The following is a 16,344-nucleotide window of genomic DNA, read 5'->3' on the forward strand; positions in this document are numbered from 1 at the left end:
ATTAATAAACACACACAGTATAAAACATTCACTTTCTGTCCTGACCTCAAATGAAATAGCAATTGAAGTCATGTATTACTCATTACCCCCCCCCCCCCACACACACACACACATACTAAATGAGTACCTTTTCCACTCTGGAAAGTCACCACAACAGAGGAGGTGCCAGGAATGACTTCCAAATGGAAGCTTTGGGAGGTAGCTGGAGCATCAGGATCCTTTAAAATGTTCTCCACCAGCATCTCCAAAAACTCCAGGTTTAACGTCTCCGGAATCTTTCCTAAAACAGCCGAAGTGGAGCAGAGCTCTTCCTCTGCTGTCTCATCGTCTCTGCCTATCGCCTCTGTCGGAACTTCGGCAACAGGTGTGCGTTCAGTGCTCGACTGCCTCTCGTTCACAGCGACATCCGCTGTAAATGAGACATGAAGGTTAAGGGACTGAACACACATTTCTTAATGAAGTTAGATAATATAACACTAAATTAAGTGTTTCCTACACTTTAGATTTATTTATTTACAAATGTATTTCCATTTGAAACAAAGTGATGCTTAGGTGAGTGCAAGATTCATTTTACAGACCCTACTGCTTCCCTCTGATGACTGTTTCAACCACACTGACAGTAGTAATTTACAGTTTACCTGTCCCAGCATCAAAATATAATCTTATTACCTGTGTAAAATTATCTGTAAGGATATGTAGCCTGTCCTAAACAAGACTGCAGAATTACAAACGTTTCTTAAAGCACAATACTTTTTACAGTGTTGCATGTCTTTATAGCCTATTTACCACCAGGAGTCTGTGTGCACCCTGTCAGCACTGACTGAGGAATGGCTTAACGACCATTTTAGATAGATTACCACTGTGACTTAATAGAAGTTAGACTTTTTTATGATTAGAAGTTATTTATTTTCATGTTGTTAATGTTTAAATGACATTTAACCAACTACCCTAATAGCCAGAAGAGCATAATTAGAGCAGAAGAGAGAAAGAGTATAAGAAAAGAAACTGAAACTATCTTTATTTGTGCTTATGTAACGTATTTGGGGGAAATACTGTTGTTTAGTAGTAACCTGACTTAAACCAGTGTCCAACCATACCAGTTCAAAGCCCATTATGAAAGTATAGCACAATGTTAAGTTTCTCAAAGCTATCAATGAAGTCATTTAATGTATTTTTAAAAAATGATCTGAAACAACATTTAAAAAAAGTGGGTTTAAATGTTGCTTCACAGCAATACATCAACAAGCTGTCATTTGGTAAACTCCTGATCAACTGCATGGTTTTAGGAGGCTGTCTGCTTGGTGCTGCATCACCCTCTGTGTTCTGTTAAGCTGATGGCCTGTGGTGTCTGTTTCCTTGACTGTTACTATATTATTACCTGATGGTTACATCTCCTACCACAGATGTAATGTGCAACACTGTGTGCATGTTTCAGTGTATGTTAGACGATGTTAAATACTTGTACTTGTCCTACATACTAATATTCGATAAACAGAATGAAACAGCAAGAATCTTAAACAGAAACACACACACACACACACATACATACATATATACATATCTACATACACACATTTCTTACAATGCATTTGAGCACATTTGCACTTGACAGCAACGCATCAGACTTACGTGGCAAAGCAAAACTATTAATAGGTTATATTGACAAGATTTCAGCAAGTGCAGCAATTCCTGGTTTAAAGACATCCCTACTCCATGTTGTTTATGCTTTCTGTACAAGATCTGCAACATGCAAAGATGATGTCGAACACTTACTAGAGTTCTTGATCTTATAGACTACTAATAAAGAAGACATTTCTTTCTGAGTTGATAAACGCCTTCCTGTTTTCACCTCAACTTGATTTAAATAGTGAGCCACAATGTTTACATGATTGCCGAAAAGTGTTTGGATCGTGCTTGTTATGACAATTGAGGTTAATAACTGTAAATAAGCTTTTAGCTACACACATAGGCTACACATGCATGCACAAAATCATGAAGGTATTGACAGTAGACTACAAAGACGGGGCAAAAAATTTACATATTGACATTATATTTTTATTTTTTTAAAAAGCAAATAATGGTTAAAACTGATGTTTGATGATGATGAATTTTTAGCTACCAGAAATTCCCCTTCATCACACACAAAAGAGACAAAAGCAGAACAAGAAGTGATCACATATCAAAAACAAGTCAGTACTTTTATCTCTTATATTTGTTTTTATGAGTACTCACGGGTCCTGTTGAGTTTCTCAGCTGGAGCCTCCTGTATGGAATGAGACATTTTAAAAATCACTTTGGCATCTCATGTAACCAGTTTCACAAGACACCAATGCTCTAAATGTCTGCTGGTTTGAACAAGGAATCCAACCCGACACACTATCAGTGTTTAGTACATCTGGTTTATTCCTTTAAGGTAATCAGCAGGAACTGAGAAGAACATAAATCACACAATGCGGCACCTTGAATATAAGTGCTATTTTATTTGCGATCAGGACAGAAAGCGATTGTTTTACATAACATTTATATTATTATTAGAATAAGAATGATGTAAGTGATAGTAGCTATAGGCCCAGTAACGCATGCCCAACAAAATACAATTACAGGCTCATGCTCAGGTGGGGTCTCACACTGGGTCACACCCTAGTTGTTTAAACTCTTTGCTGTGAGTGACTTATTGTTGAATAACTTTTAATAATGGCGTTTTGTTTTGTTCCTACCTGCGGTGCCGCGTCTGTATGTAAGCGAACGGTCATCTTCAACACGCCTTTATCCAAACTGACCTGATGCGTCTCTTTCGCCAAAACATTCTGCTGATCTGTGAGAGAAAGAAATAAATCCAAACCACTTCTTCGTAAAGAAAGTCGAGTGGGTAACGTTACAGTTTGTTTCTCGAGACAAGCTACAGTTTACCTCGGGCCAAACTTACCCTCCTTTCTGCGGAAGCGCAGCACAGCTGTCCTGCTGCCGTTTTCATAGTCAACTTCACAGTCGCCACCGTTAGATTTCTTACTTTGAAAGTACTTCACTAATTTGTTTTTTAATTTCGGCACGTTATTTTCTTCGAGCTCGACGAGCAGAGCATAAGAATACGCTTCGGCCATCGTTGCTGCCCCGAAGCCCGGTGCTCTGCTTTACTTTCACTTTTGATTCCTAAGAAGTGAAACGGCGACTTTGTTTCCCGACGCTGTTGTCGAGTGTAGCCATGAAGGAGTGTTGACGCAGAATGGGCTGCAGGTCAGGGAATGACTCGGGTATTCAGTTATCGTGTGGAAGAAAGTGAAAGCAGTGAACTTTGGCAGAAGAGCTGCGCGCCCTTCTTCACTGTTTCACTTTCTGCTTTTCATCGGGACTTTCCAGGCGGTGGGTGAGTATCTCCACACAATTCACTTCCTTTCGTCCTTTAAATGTAACATATATGCGTCAAAATACATGTTAGACTTAAACTAATAAGTCATTTACAAATTAGCCTTAAACTTTTCGTGTTATTGTCTCGTGAACTCCCGTCAGGTGACTCGCGCTCACGTCCCTTCCTGAAACAACGACATTAACAAAAATGGCGATTTAATTGACAAGTCAAAATCAACTTGTAAACATTGAAACGGACACGTCTAATCCCAACTGTGTATTTTACACATTTATAAATCATAATCACAGTTTGTAGTTGCACGTAAATATGTCAGTGCGCTAATGCACGGAAGCAAACTTTCAAAGCACAACAACAGTGTGTGTGCACAGCAGAAACTTGCACTCACGTTAAGAGCAACTCACAGCTGAGGAAATGTGAACTGTGATAACTGCAGGGACATTTAGTGTTAAAATGGGACAAACTGTTTTATTGGCTCCTCTTTGTAAAGACATTTTATAAAAGTTAAGCTTAATAACTTATATATATATATATATATATATATATATATATATATATATATATATAAGCAGTATACCAAACACAATAGTTCATAGTCTTTATGTAGTAGAATAGGTAGGAAGCTTTTTTAATACAGTCTGGTAGGAACACATTCAGCAGGTGATTGATAACCTTGTGTAATGGATATGGTCTCTGTCTCTCTCTACTGGAGTGAAAGGAAAACAGCACTTATCTGGCATTTAAGCTTCTCAAGTTAGGGCTGGACAATAAAATAACAATAATATAGCGATAGATTTTCTTTCCAATAACAATGTAACAAATGTTCAATAACATTTTTTTTATTTATTCACTGGAATCATAAGCAAATTAGGACTTAATTTGTTAATTAAGCTGTTTATTTTGTTGAGGAAAAAGGACTGAAAAAAAGCTTTTACCTACTTTTACCCATGAATATTTAATTTTATCATAATTGTTTTAAATGTTCTACCTCAGATTTGCTAAATGTGATCCACTGTTTGGCCTCAAGTGTTGACCATAAAGAAGAGTTTCATCCACAATCAGGTTTCTTCGATTTTCACTCAGGAGCATCAATCAGCCTTTAAACTCGAAAGAAATAACGATTTGATACTTATCGTGATAATTATTGATATCAAAAGACATGAAACTTTTTATCGTGATAACATTTTTGGCCATATGTCCAGCCCTATGTTAAGTTATTTACTAATGCATACTAGTAGGACATTTCAGACCTTATAACTCTGCCAGTAGCATGACATTGCGTATTAAATGTTAAAATTATTATATACTCTACATCCATAAAACACATGTGTGTCGTTGGGTTCCTGGTGCTTACACAGCTGCCTCAATTTATAACCTCAGATGAAATAAGATACCATACATACTTGTTACATACATACTGGCTCGCGTATGAAATGATATAATTCTATTGAAAAGCCAGTGATATGATGCAAAACTGTGTTTGTGAACAAATTATCAAATCATTGCCCTCATTTTTATTAATAATAAAGGATTTTTCCGTAGCTTTGTTTAGGAACCATGGCCAGTAAATTGGATTTTCCTCTTCGCGGGCCTTCAGTCAACATTGTGAGGCAATGTGGATATGCTCTGAGTGCTGTCATTGAAAGCAAATTTGGGTGTGTGGCTACCATCGACGGTGTGGATTTTGAAAGAGATCCCAGCTTTGCACAGCAGAGGAGGCCAAAAGTTGTACCAGAGCAAAGGTATGCTGTTACACTGCCTGCTGGGGTTAAGGTGTCTGTGTGGAAGGGGGATCTCACCAGTTTCCCGGTGGATGCTGTTGTGAATGCCGCTAATGAACATCTTCAGCATTATGGTGGACTTGCTCAAGCTCTGTCCGGCGCCGGAGGTCCACAAATCCAAAGGGAGAGTGATGATTACATCAACAAGCGTGGGGCCCTGAAAACAGGAGATGCAGTTGTCATGAATGCTGGGTTTCTACCATGCAAGAAGATAATTCATGCTGTGGGTCCAGAACTACCAAGAAATCCCTCTCAGCATGACGTTTCTTGGGCTGAACCGCGGTTGGAGAAGGCCATCAGGAGCATTCTTGACAGAGTTAAGGAAAACCATCTGCAGTCTGTTGCCATTCCTGCTATAAGCTCTGGGCTGTTCCACTACCCCCTGCCACAATGTGCAGACACCATAGTGAAAACTTTGCAGCACTACTACGTAGGGCCTCTTCCTAAAGAGATCCTGCTTGTGAACAATGATGAGCCTACGGTCAAGGAAATGGAGAGGGCCTGCCGTCAGATATTATCCTCCCACCTGCCCATGCAATACAGCCAGGCAGCGGCAAGCAAAAGCAGAGGTGATGCCAAAACCTCAACAGCTAGTGTCCAGATTAGAAATGTCCATCTGACTCTGAAGAAGGGTAAAATTGAGGAACAGCAGGTAATTCACTGATTAATTATTTAATTAATGCATTCTGTGTGAATGGCTGCTTGTATGACGAGTTAACAGTATGTTAACAGGTGCTTTGTGTCATGTTTTTCTGTGTGATGAGCTATATTCTTGTTATGATGTCTTACCATCTTGTTTTTGTGTCTTCTCAGACAGACGTCATCATAAACAGTATATATGACAAAGACCTGAGAAATGGTCAAATCTCCAATGCTGTATTGCAGAAAGCTGGTTATGGAATTCAAAAAGAAATAAATAATGCTTCTTGGAGTGGAAATGTCATCGTCACAAAACCCTACAAGCTGCAATGTAAGCAGGTGTATCACACTTCCTGCACTGGAAGAAGCAGCGACACAGCGCAGCAGGTATAGTATAACTCTACCTAACAGTTTAACTGGGGCATTTAAGGAAAGGGATGATTTATTCATAGTCTGAAACTGTAAATTTACATTTAGCTGACTCTTTTATCCAAAGCAACTTACAATTGCTATATACCCTCCCCGGCCACTTTATTAGGTACACCTTGCTAGAACAGAACTGCCTTCAGAAGTTTCAACAAGATGTTGGAAACATTCCTCAGAGACTTTGGTCCATATTGACATGATAGCATCATGCAGTTGCTGCAGATTTGTCGGCTGCAGATCCATGAAGAAAATCTACCGTTCCACCACAAAGGTGCTCTAGTGGAAAGAGATCTGGTGACTGTGGAGGTCATTGAAGTACAGTGAACTCATTGTCATGTTCAAAAAAACAGTTTAAGATGATTTGAGCTTTGTGAGATGGTGCATTATCTTGCTGGGAGTAGCCATCAGAAGATGGTACACTGTGGTCATAAAGGGATGGACATGGTCAGCAACAACACTCAGGTAGGCTGTTGTGTCTAAATGATGCTCAGTTGGTACTAAGAGGCTCAAAGTGTGCCAAGAAAATATCTCCCACACCGTTAAACCACCACCAGCAGCCTGAACTGTTGATATAAGGCAGGATGGATCCATGCTTTCATGTTGTTTATGCCAAATTCTGATCCTACCATCTGAATGTCGCTGCTGAAATCAAGACTCATCATCTTATATCGTCCAATTTTGGTGAGCCTGTGTGAATTGTAGCCTCAGTTTCCTGTTCTTAGCTGACAGGAGTGGCACCCGGTGTGCTCTTCTGCTGCTGTAGCCCATCTGCTTCAAGGTTTGACGTGTTGTGCGTTCAGAGATGGTGTTCTGCATACCTTGGTTGTAACGAGTGGTTATTAGAGTTACTGTTGCCTTTCTGTCATCTTGAACCAGTCTGCCCATCCTCCTCTGACATCAACAAGGCATTTTCGTCCTTACAACTGCTGCTCACTGGATATTTTCTCTTTTTCGCACCGTTCTCTGGAAACCCTAGAGATTGTTGTGCGTGAAAATCGCAGTAGATCAGCAGTTTCTGAAATACTCAGACCAGCCTGTCTGGCACCAACAACTATGCCAAATTCAAAGTCACTTAAATCCCCTTTCTTCCCCATTCTGATGCTCGGTTTGAACTTCAGCAAGTTGTCTTGACCACGTCTACATTTCTAAATGCAGTGAGTTGCTGCCATGTGATTGGCTGATTAGCATTTTGTATTAACAAGCAATTGATGCGGTGTACCTAATAAAGTGGCTGGTGAGTGAATCTCAATGGGAATCAAACCCATGTCTCCCACATCAACTATGTATCCACTGCTCCATCGCCACCCTGTGATATTATATATAGATAAATTTTAGCATTAAAGACAACTGATTGCACAGATGATTAGCACAACTACAAGCCTAGAATGCAAACCGTTATGAAAGTCAAGATTACCATGCATTAAATTGTTTGCTGTATTTTAATGAAAGCTTTGTCTGTCCGCTGACTCACTCATTGCAGATTATTTACAAATCAGTATCGGAATGCTTATGGTTGGCATTCACCGCAAGTCAACACAAGTCAATTGCCTTTCCTGCCATCGGCACTGGAGGACTCAAGTTCGACAAGAAAGAAGTTGCCCAGATCATGACACGTGCTGTGGTCGACTTCGCCCAAAACTCCACTACGAAGAAAGAAGTTAATTTTGTCATATTTCCTTTTGACGGGGACACATTTAAGGTTGTGTTGCCAACAAGTTGACATGATAGTAGAATATTATTTCCATATTGGTCATGTGTATCCACAGCAGGTGGCTAAAATAAAAGTTCCTTTACAGTAATCATAAGAGAAACTTAGTGAGATATGAATAAAAACCAACATGCAAAACAACACAAAAGGGACAAAGAAATAGGAATGATGAGAACCACGAAAAGATTGTGTGTGGATGAGGGATATGAATGACGAATGATACTGTTTGAAGTCGCTATGATCTTAATCAGGTAAAGGCAAGTTACAGTTAATAAATCTGCAATCTTTAGTGTGTTGATTTGATATTGTAATATCTGTCTGCGTGTTGGTGTGAGACACTCCCTACACCTGCTGAGAATTGTTGACTGGGTTTGCCCGGTCACACGAGTTCAGTTGCCAACACTTTCTAACTTAATAACTCAAGAAAATGTCTTGTATGCTTCATTAATTGTATCATACAATACAAATACCCTGTATATTAATGACCTTCTCTTTCCAGGCTTTTGAGGAACAAATGAGATATCTCCAGCAGGCAGAATCTCATCCCAGCTCTCCTTCACTTGGTAACTACTTGGTTATTATTTAATGTATACAAAGGTAAGCTTTAATGCAAGTACTTATGGGGATGATGACTGTCTGAGTCTAAGTCATAGTCGTGCCGTTGGTATGTAGTAATGCTGTCACAGGCAGGGCTGATTCTGCTTCAGCTGCTGTTGTGCCTCAAGAAACAACTCTGTTTACGTTTTCTGTAAGTCACTGTTAATTGCAGAGGTTGCCATAGACTCCAGTAAAGCTATTGTAAAAATTATTGTTTGATCAATGCTGTTGTATAAATTAATAAAAAAAATAATAGTGAAATTGATCCTAGATTGCTGCACTGATGGTGGGCTTGTGATGTCTTCTCCAGCAGCACATGAGGAAAGAGATGAATACCAAGGCAGCAGAGCTCCCACTCCCCAGATCAGCCTGAGCGGCCGCTCTGCAGAGGCGCTAAACGAGGCTGAACGGTGGCTCCAGGGCCTCTTCAAATCCTCTGGCACTGTCGTTATCCGCAACAACTTCATCCAGCACTTTGGCGAGAATGAACACCTGCAGCTATCCGGTCTAAGCAAAAAGGGCGTTTTCATTGAGGAGTTTTTGAGCAAAGGTCGTGCAAGCATAATTGTAAACAGGGGTTCAAATGAAGACGTTGCAGTTGCCGGGTTCCAGGTGGAAGCCATGCTCTGCAACGTCCAGAAGGAGTTTGTCAGAGAGGAAGAGCTTGCCATGATTCAAATGTTGACTAATCATGTGTCCTTTGAAAGAAAGGCCGTTGACCCCTCAACCTCAGAGTTCAGAGACAGATTATCTAACTTCCCAAAAACGGGGCTGCAGGTATTGAAGGTACAGTATGTGTGAATGCAACATGCTCAACGTTGTAGGAAAGCTTTATTCTAAGGTTTACATCAAATTTTGATTTTTCAATGTCTTCATATGGTTTCATATATTTAAATTATTCTACAATTACCAAATGAGCAGGAGTTGAAATTTTGCTTTCTCAAATGAAGAAGTGTTTAGATTTGTTTCACAGACTGTCGCTGTTTGACCAGTGAAATATTTTGTTTTTCAGGTGGACAAAGTGGAGAACGCTGCACTGAATTTCCTGTTCGACTTCAAAATGGTCCAGCTAAACTGCTCCTCTCCGCAAAAAATGTTTCAACGCATACCTGCGCAGTTCTGTGAGATGGTTTGCCACATTGGATTCCACGCAGAGTACGCACCTCCTGAAGGTATGACAACGCTTCTACAAATAGCATTTAATAATGCAAACAAACTCTTAACGTCTGGTAAATGATCAGTTTCTAGGTTCTTAAAATTACAGCTGTACAGATATTCACCATCAAAGTTAGAAAAGTGATCACAACAAAGACACTGAAACAATAGCTATTTGTCTTGTAAATCTCCCTCTGTACACAGACCCAGCATATGGAGAGGGCATCTACTTTGCTGGCACTGTGAGAAAGGCCATGGAAGTGTGGAAGGAGCCAAGCGAGGAGTATCTGTACTTTGTGGAAGCCGACGTGCTGACAGGAAACTCCACCCCTGGTAAACCAGGACTCATTCTGCCACCTGCTGTGGAGACTAACCCACAAGTGATGTACAACAGTGTGCACGGAGGCCCTGATATCTCTGTTGTATTTAGTACTTATCAAGCTCTGCCCAAATACATCATCACCTGTAAGATGGGCTAAAGGGTGATCTCATCTCTGTTTCCTCTGGTATTGTATGGTGCGAAACGCTTACAGTGCTGGAGAAAACTTAATTATAAGTTGGATTCTTGTAAAACAAGCTGAGGCGCAGCGGAAACAAAGATGTCAGATTTGTTTTCTTGAAGCTGAACATTACATTTTTTTTTTTTATCATTATAAGTTAGCTTCTTTTTGGGTGATCAACATACTGTAGGCCTATATTTTACATAACGGCACAAATATTTGTATATCAAAGATTCAAATTTAAAAATGCACTGTCTCCTAGTAAGAATATCATACTCTTGATAAAAACGGTAGGAGTTATTTTAGTGATACCATATACACAACCATCATTACAGCAACATATTGCTGACATTAAGCTGGTTTCATTAAGAGGAAGACTAATATAATCCTTCATCTGCTTTGGTAAGCAGGTTGTGTATTACAGCGTTACCTTAAATAAAAGATTTTACTCTGATTGTAAGATGTCAATATCAAATGTATTACAAAATGGAAATTGACGACAGTCGGATGGAGCACCTGTGTGATGCCGTGTGCCTCATGCTGATAATCAAAATTAAAAAAAGTTGTAATTCTATTGTTTTTCCTTTCTTTGAACACCTAATTGTAACACCACTTCAGAGACGGGAGCACTTAAGCGAGGCAACTGCCTTTCGTTTCAATCACAGACCATAACTTTAAACACTTGTGCAGGTTTTTTTTAATGTATATTTGAAGATCCTTTCATGAAGCTTAGCTACATGGATTTAAAGAAATCAAATACAGTTTACGTTTTACAAACATGTAACAGTAAACAACATTAAATACATGTATAAAACTTTTATACAGGACACATGAAGACATAAAAGGACGTCCCTCATATTGTTAATGATACAATACAACAACATAATTGTTAGAAATCACAGTATATTGAGCATGAAGGTTCATCCCTAACTTTCAAAATTGTTTGACAAAAGAAAAAATTTACTCAAGGTTCATTTAATAGGGTTTACTGGAGCGTTCATCTTCATCTGACAGCCGTCAGCAGATAAAAGTTTACCTAGTTTTTATGGAGACCTTGACAACTGGCTGGACTTTGAGACATTTTCACCAGGGGCCCAATAAATAGTAAATGCCTCTCTTTGCAAAATGTAAACAAGCATTGGAGATACATTGGAGAAATGTTCAATCTTTAATTTGGAACCATGACTTAATAGAAGTGTTTAGCTTAAATTCTGTGTCACAACAACATCTGGCCTTTACATACAAAAAGAAACTAACAATTTGACAGCACAACAGAAATCCACACGTCTCTGCAGACGACAAAGAGTCTCTGACGAATGTCTGGATATCAGCAAGAGACTTACTTCAGCTGTGTATGTGATTTATTACTGGGAATAATGTCACATCTGAGTGATTGTCTATGTAAATGTTACAGCCATTAAATTGCAGAACGCGCCCCCTAGGATGTTTTGACCAATCCACAGCGGCTGTTTACATATTACCGTAACATCAACTGGCTGAACCAATCACACACTTCGACATAGGACCACACATAGATCAGTCCTGAGCGGTGCACACTGGGACGATGCTACATTCAATAATCTTGTACCCTGGTATTTAATACTCCTACTACACAACGTTGACATATACAAGAAAGCGAGCATGAAGAGCAGGGAGAACTGGTGGATTCTGGGGTTTATTGGGCCAGGCCATGTGTAAAGTGGTTGCTCGTTTTCTACAAAATGACAATATGTACAGTACATCTCTAAGAGAATATCAGCTGCTCGTGTTAACGACCGTAGGGCAAACAGAGTTCAATAAATATGGCACATGTGGCTTCCGATGTTGATATTACTGAAAGTGATAGTATTTATATCAATATGAAGTACCAGTTTACAACCCCAAAAAAAGTGTTTCAGTGTGAAGTTACCATTTTTGGACAGTAAATCCTTTTTTGTGACTGAAATGTACGGCTGCACCCTCTCTTCTAAAACTGCCCAGATTGCAGGTCCTGTCTTCAACTCGTACTATATTAACTACAGCACAAGCTTGACAGTACCAGCATATGGCTAACATACCCTCCAGAGCGTGGCCCTCCAAACACAGGAGCGCATATTTCTATCAGCTGGTCACCGACTCTTAACAGCTTCAGATAACATTCTTCTACTCTTCACAGATACCGAGAGTCACACACAGACCAGATCTCCGCTTTCATATAAATGTAAACACACACAGTCACTCTGTGCACTCAGCTATCTCTGTGCCATCCACGAGCAGCGTGTGAATGATGCCGTCTCGTCTCTTCCCGCTGCTCACAGCCTTCACACAGCAGTTGTGGTCTCCGAGGGTGAAATGTGTTTCTGTGCCATCATCCACAAACTCCCCCTGCAGGAGGGCAAGTCAAAGTGTGGGTGCTTATATGCAGACAACTGTGGAACCACAGGGTGTTTGAGGCGTTCTTTACCCATTTGTTTTTGTTTATAGTGCTGTGGTTTCTGATTTGATTTGGATTTCCCTTGGCATTAGAATCAACACATAACTTCTTAAATCCAGTGATGTACCCTTCATTGCATAACAGATCAGTGTCAGTTACTGCTATACTTACCGCAGTCTCAATATTTTGTCCATTACACCAAATATCCATGGTGTCTTTCTCTGAAAGAAAAAAAACAGACACCGAGTCAAACAAACATGCAGCTGTGGGGCAATAAAAGTATTTGACGTGACTGCTAAACGCGTTGCAATATGTGTACAGATCTGATCTCACCTTGTGGTTTTCCAGAACAAGCAAGAGATCAATGGCCTAATCTGTACCAGTTCTGTCCATGCAGAAACATATTATGGTGAATAAATATACTATTTTATGTTATTTGCTATGGCCAGTGATATTTAGCAGCTAGGATCAGGATCGTCAGGATATTGGTTTATTCTTCAGATTTAAATTTTTCATACTTGAACTACAAGAGGATAATGGATCCACAGCACTTGAAAGGTAACTGAAAATTTGAAACAGTAAAATTATATTTCCACTGTGTTTCAATCAGGTCAACAGGGGGAGCTGCAGCTCCTACAGCGCCCCACTTGCTGTGTCATGAATCACTTGCATTCTTTGCTTGACAAACTGATCACCTAATAATAAATAATAAAAATCATGGTAAATATAATGGCAAGAACATGTGAATCTATTTTATTGAAGTTCTAAGAAACAACTAAGTCCTTGATTTGGAGATAATTATTTCCTAACCTCAGAGAATATGGGAAAACTTTCTCAGTGGCGGAGAAACTGGGGTCAAAATCAATTTAACTATTTACACATTTATTATTTGTTTAAATCTGTAAATAGAATTTTAATGAAGATGTTTTTAAAGCAAAAAAAATCATTTATTTGGAAACCTCCAACTGAACTAAATCAAGAGAACATATCTTTAGAATCCTCTGAATCACTTCACTGAATCACAAAAACAGGAAATGATCACACCCCTCCAAAACTCTCAATCATATGTTCTTGTTTTTCATTGTAAAGGAACAACAATTGTAACGCTTGCTTTTTATGTTTCTAGGTATCAACTAAATATGCTAAATATGTTAGTTTATAAATGTGCTCTTTGTTTAAGGAGGGTCCTGTGTTTGGTAAAATAAGAAACAGAACAATACTGCTTTATCATGATGGCACCATTTAGGAAGGCCTCACTTGTGTTTCGCTGATAACTAATGTTGGGCCACCTCTGGGGGAGACACTTACTAGAGGTGTGGTGTTACTGACAAACAACACATAATGACGGAAGATGAATGATCTCAAAATAGTAAACGTCACAATAGTCATTCCCTAGTTTGTAACGTGATAATTTGCCTCTATAAAGTCTGTGTGGCAGTTGCAAATGTGTTTACATGACAAAAAAAATATTCCTTATAAATACAGTTCTCGCCTGTCACATTTTATAGCTTTTGATAGCATAAAGTGCATTTTTATTCCACATTGTTCAGCTTCTCAAATTCAAAAGTGACTTTTATCTGGCTGGGAGTTTCATTTGAATATTTGTAGGGTTTTTTTTTTGACTGCTTACAACGACATCTTGAGGATATGTAATCACCCTGAAGTTTGTCACTGCTGCCAGTGAGTGAGTGAGAAAAAAACCCACAAAAGGCAACACCAAGTTTCAGCTGGTTAAGACAAGATAGGTTATCATCAACAACAGCTGAACTCTGTGACCAGGATCACTTGCTCACACACACACAGTGAATTATTCTGATTCTTTTACTGCTGAGATTTATAGATAACCAATGTATACTAATGTACAGTAGTTCTTATGTGTTGCACATGCTTCAGGTGGTATGCCGCCTGATCAACTGTAAGCAGTGTAATTATAAGAAGGATTAACTTCGTCCAGATGACAGAGGTGGCTGAAGATGGCGATGGGCCTAAAGCTGTTAAAGAGCTTAGCCTCAGCTCCAACGTAATCTTAGTGTTCTGAAGGGGCAGAAATCAATCCAGTATCTATCCTGATTGATTACATGAATGATCAAATAAACCACAACACTAACACTTAACTTACAGCGACAAGTAGGTGCTCTTACCCAAAACAACTCACTGTACTGTTCAGTATTCATATCATAAATATCTGGCTAGGCTATATGAAAAAACAAACAAACAAACAGCATAATACCCAGTGACATAATAACAACATGATCAGGACAGTAGGTGAATAATATACAAACACAGAGAGGCTCACCCAGGACCACCCTGCAGTCAATGCCGTCCAAGTTGAGAACCCAGGTACTGGTGACCTTTGATCTGTTCTCCATGTACTTCTTCAAGCTCTTCCCGTTGATCTCCAATGTGTACTCGTAGGCAAAACCACTGACTGCATCAATGTTGATCGTTGCTTTGGTGCCTGATTTGCCCACACTGAATGTCTCCTTCCCCACAAGTTTGAACATCCAGTCCCGTCTCAGTATCTCCTGCATTGGGATGTGAAATCACAAATCAACAGCTGCCAATAGAGCTGGCCTTGTAATGAGAAGCCGGGGTTCATAAAAAGGGGTCAGGGTTTATAATTAAATGCGTTTAAGTTAGTCTCCCTCCTCTGCGTTAACGTTACTGAAGACCATCATCAATACCTTTCCATCAACGTAGATGACCCTCTTTCCGGTGGTCGTGCCATGTTCAAACTCAATCCTGTGGACTCCATCGCTCAGCGCCACCTCCCACACACCGGCAACATCATTCGACATCCTGCCTTCCGCAGACCCTGCTGGAGACAAACATTAAAAGTAGACTAACGTCGCTAAATGTCGAGGCAAACGCGTGACTGACGTTAACTTGAAGGCTACACCTGGTTAGCTAACGTTAGCTAGCAAACGGGGCTGACGTTAGTTAGAACGAAGTGAAACCTGATAATACTTTTCTGCGCGGGTTTATATGTATACCCACCTATAGACACTGCTACCTAGGTACAGTATTTACAGCGCGTAATGTTAAAATATTACTCAGTGATAAAAACATGGCTAAAAATAAGGTGGGAAGTCGTCGGTGTTTGTTACATTACGACTTCCGGTGTCAGGGTTTCCCTTTCAAAATGACAGCATGCAAATACGTTCTTAATGACAAGACACTTATAGCAAACCATACACTCACCTAAAGGATTATTATTAGGAACACCATACTAATACTGTGTTTGACCTCCTTTCGCCTTCAGAACTGCCTTAATTCTACGTGGCATTGATTCAACAAGGTGCTGAAAGCATTCTTTAGAAATGTTGGCCCATATTGATGGATAGCATCTTGCAGTTGATGGAGATTTGTGGGATGCACATCCAGGGCACGAAGCTCCCTGTTCCACCACATCCCAAAGATGCTCTATTGGGTTGAGATCTGGTGACTGTTGGGGCCGTTTTAGTACAGTGAACTCATTGTCATGTTCAAGAAACCAATTTGAAATGATTGGAGCTTTGTGACATGGTGCATTATCCTGCTGGAAGTAGCCATCAGAGGATGGGTACATGGTGGCCATAAAGGCATGGACATGGTCAGAAACAATGCTCAGGTAGGCCGTGGCATTTAAACGATGCCCAATTGGCACTAAGGGGCCTAAAGTGTGCCAAGAAAACATCCCCCACACCATTACACCACCACCACCAGCCTGCACAGTGGTAACAAGGCATGATGGATCCATGTTCTCATTCTGTTTACGCCAA

The 16,344-nt window shown here is 39.9% G+C and overlaps 3 protein-coding genes across 10 annotated transcripts in view; 1 reads left to right on the forward strand and 2 right to left on the reverse strand.

The window, feature by feature from the left end:
* Positions 1–3,457, reverse strand: part of parp14rs1 (poly(ADP-ribose) polymerase family member 14-related sequence 1) — a 15,559-nt gene extending 12,102 nt beyond the window's left edge. Inside the window, exons 1-4 of the mRNA XM_046053368.1 lie at positions 2,927–3,457; positions 2,718–2,815; positions 2,233–2,263; positions 128–409 (exon numbers count right to left, since the gene is read on the reverse strand). Of these exons, the coding sequence (XP_045909324.1) occupies positions 128–409; positions 2,233–2,263; positions 2,718–2,815; positions 2,927–3,101 (586 nt within the window). The 5' untranslated portion in view covers positions 3,102–3,457. The remainder of the gene's footprint in view (positions 1–127; positions 410–2,232; positions 2,264–2,717; positions 2,816–2,926) is intronic.
* On the forward strand, positions 2,898–10,742 carry parp9 (poly(ADP-ribose) polymerase family member 9). Of its 3 annotated transcripts, none has more exons than XM_046053365.1 (8): positions 2,898–3,364; positions 4,907–5,797; positions 5,959–6,171; positions 7,691–7,909; positions 8,418–8,481; positions 8,787–9,301; positions 9,528–9,687; positions 9,875–10,742. In XM_046053365.1, the coding sequence occupies exons 2-8, from the start codon at positions 4,922–4,924 to the stop codon at positions 10,147–10,149; spliced, it is 2,322 nt and encodes a 773-aa protein (XP_045909321.1). In that variant the 5' UTR covers positions 2,898–3,364; positions 4,907–4,921; the 3' UTR covers positions 10,150–10,742. The 3 variants fall into 3 exon arrangements, with proteins under 3 accessions (XP_045909321.1, XP_045909323.1, XP_045909322.1); XM_046053367.1 differs by having other exon boundaries at positions 2,900–3,364; positions 8,829–9,301; XM_046053366.1 differs by having other exon boundaries at positions 2,903–3,364; positions 8,826–9,301.
* A 107-nt stretch (positions 10,743–10,849) lies between these two features.
* Positions 10,850–16,344, reverse strand: part of faima (Fas apoptotic inhibitory molecule a) — an 8,796-nt gene continuing 3,301 nt past the window's right edge. For 2 of the 6 annotated variants that reach the window (XM_046054966.1, XM_046054964.1), the window contains exons 2-5: positions 15,268–15,401; positions 14,880–15,108; positions 12,755–12,804; positions 10,850–12,534 (exon numbers count right to left, since the gene is read on the reverse strand). In XM_046054966.1, the coding sequence (XP_045910922.1) occupies positions 12,385–12,534; positions 12,755–12,804; positions 14,880–15,108; positions 15,268–15,381 (543 nt within the window). In that variant the 5' untranslated portion in view covers positions 15,382–15,401 and the 3' untranslated portion in view covers positions 10,850–12,384. Of the gene's footprint in view, positions 12,535–12,754; positions 12,805–14,879; positions 15,109–15,267; positions 15,402–15,580; positions 15,721–16,344 lie in introns of those variants that run through there. The other 4 variants (XM_046054968.1, XM_046054965.1, XM_046054967.1 and 1 more) reach the window with 3 other exon arrangements.

Source organism: Micropterus dolomieu, linkage group LG07 (genome assembly GCF_021292245.1).
Source record: "Micropterus dolomieu isolate WLL.071019.BEF.003 ecotype Adirondacks linkage group LG07, ASM2129224v1, whole genome shotgun sequence".
In the NCBI taxonomy this organism is placed as follows: domain Eukaryota; kingdom Metazoa; phylum Chordata; class Actinopteri; order Centrarchiformes; family Centrarchidae; genus Micropterus; species Micropterus dolomieu.

Excerpts from the sequence above, each read along its gene's own strand:
- parp9 (XM_046053365.1), top strand. The coding sequence starts at position 4,922 with ATGGCCAGTAAATTGGATTTTCCTCTTCGCGGGCCTTCAGTCAACATT. Across the intron at positions 5,798-5,958 it reads GTAAAATTGAGGAACAGCAG|ACAGACGTCATCATAAACAG; the intron begins GTAATTCACTGA and ends GTGTCTTCTCAG. Across the intron at positions 9,688-9,874 it reads AGAGTACGCACCTCCTGAAG|ACCCAGCATATGGAGAGGGC; the intron begins GTATGACAACGC and ends CTCTGTACACAG.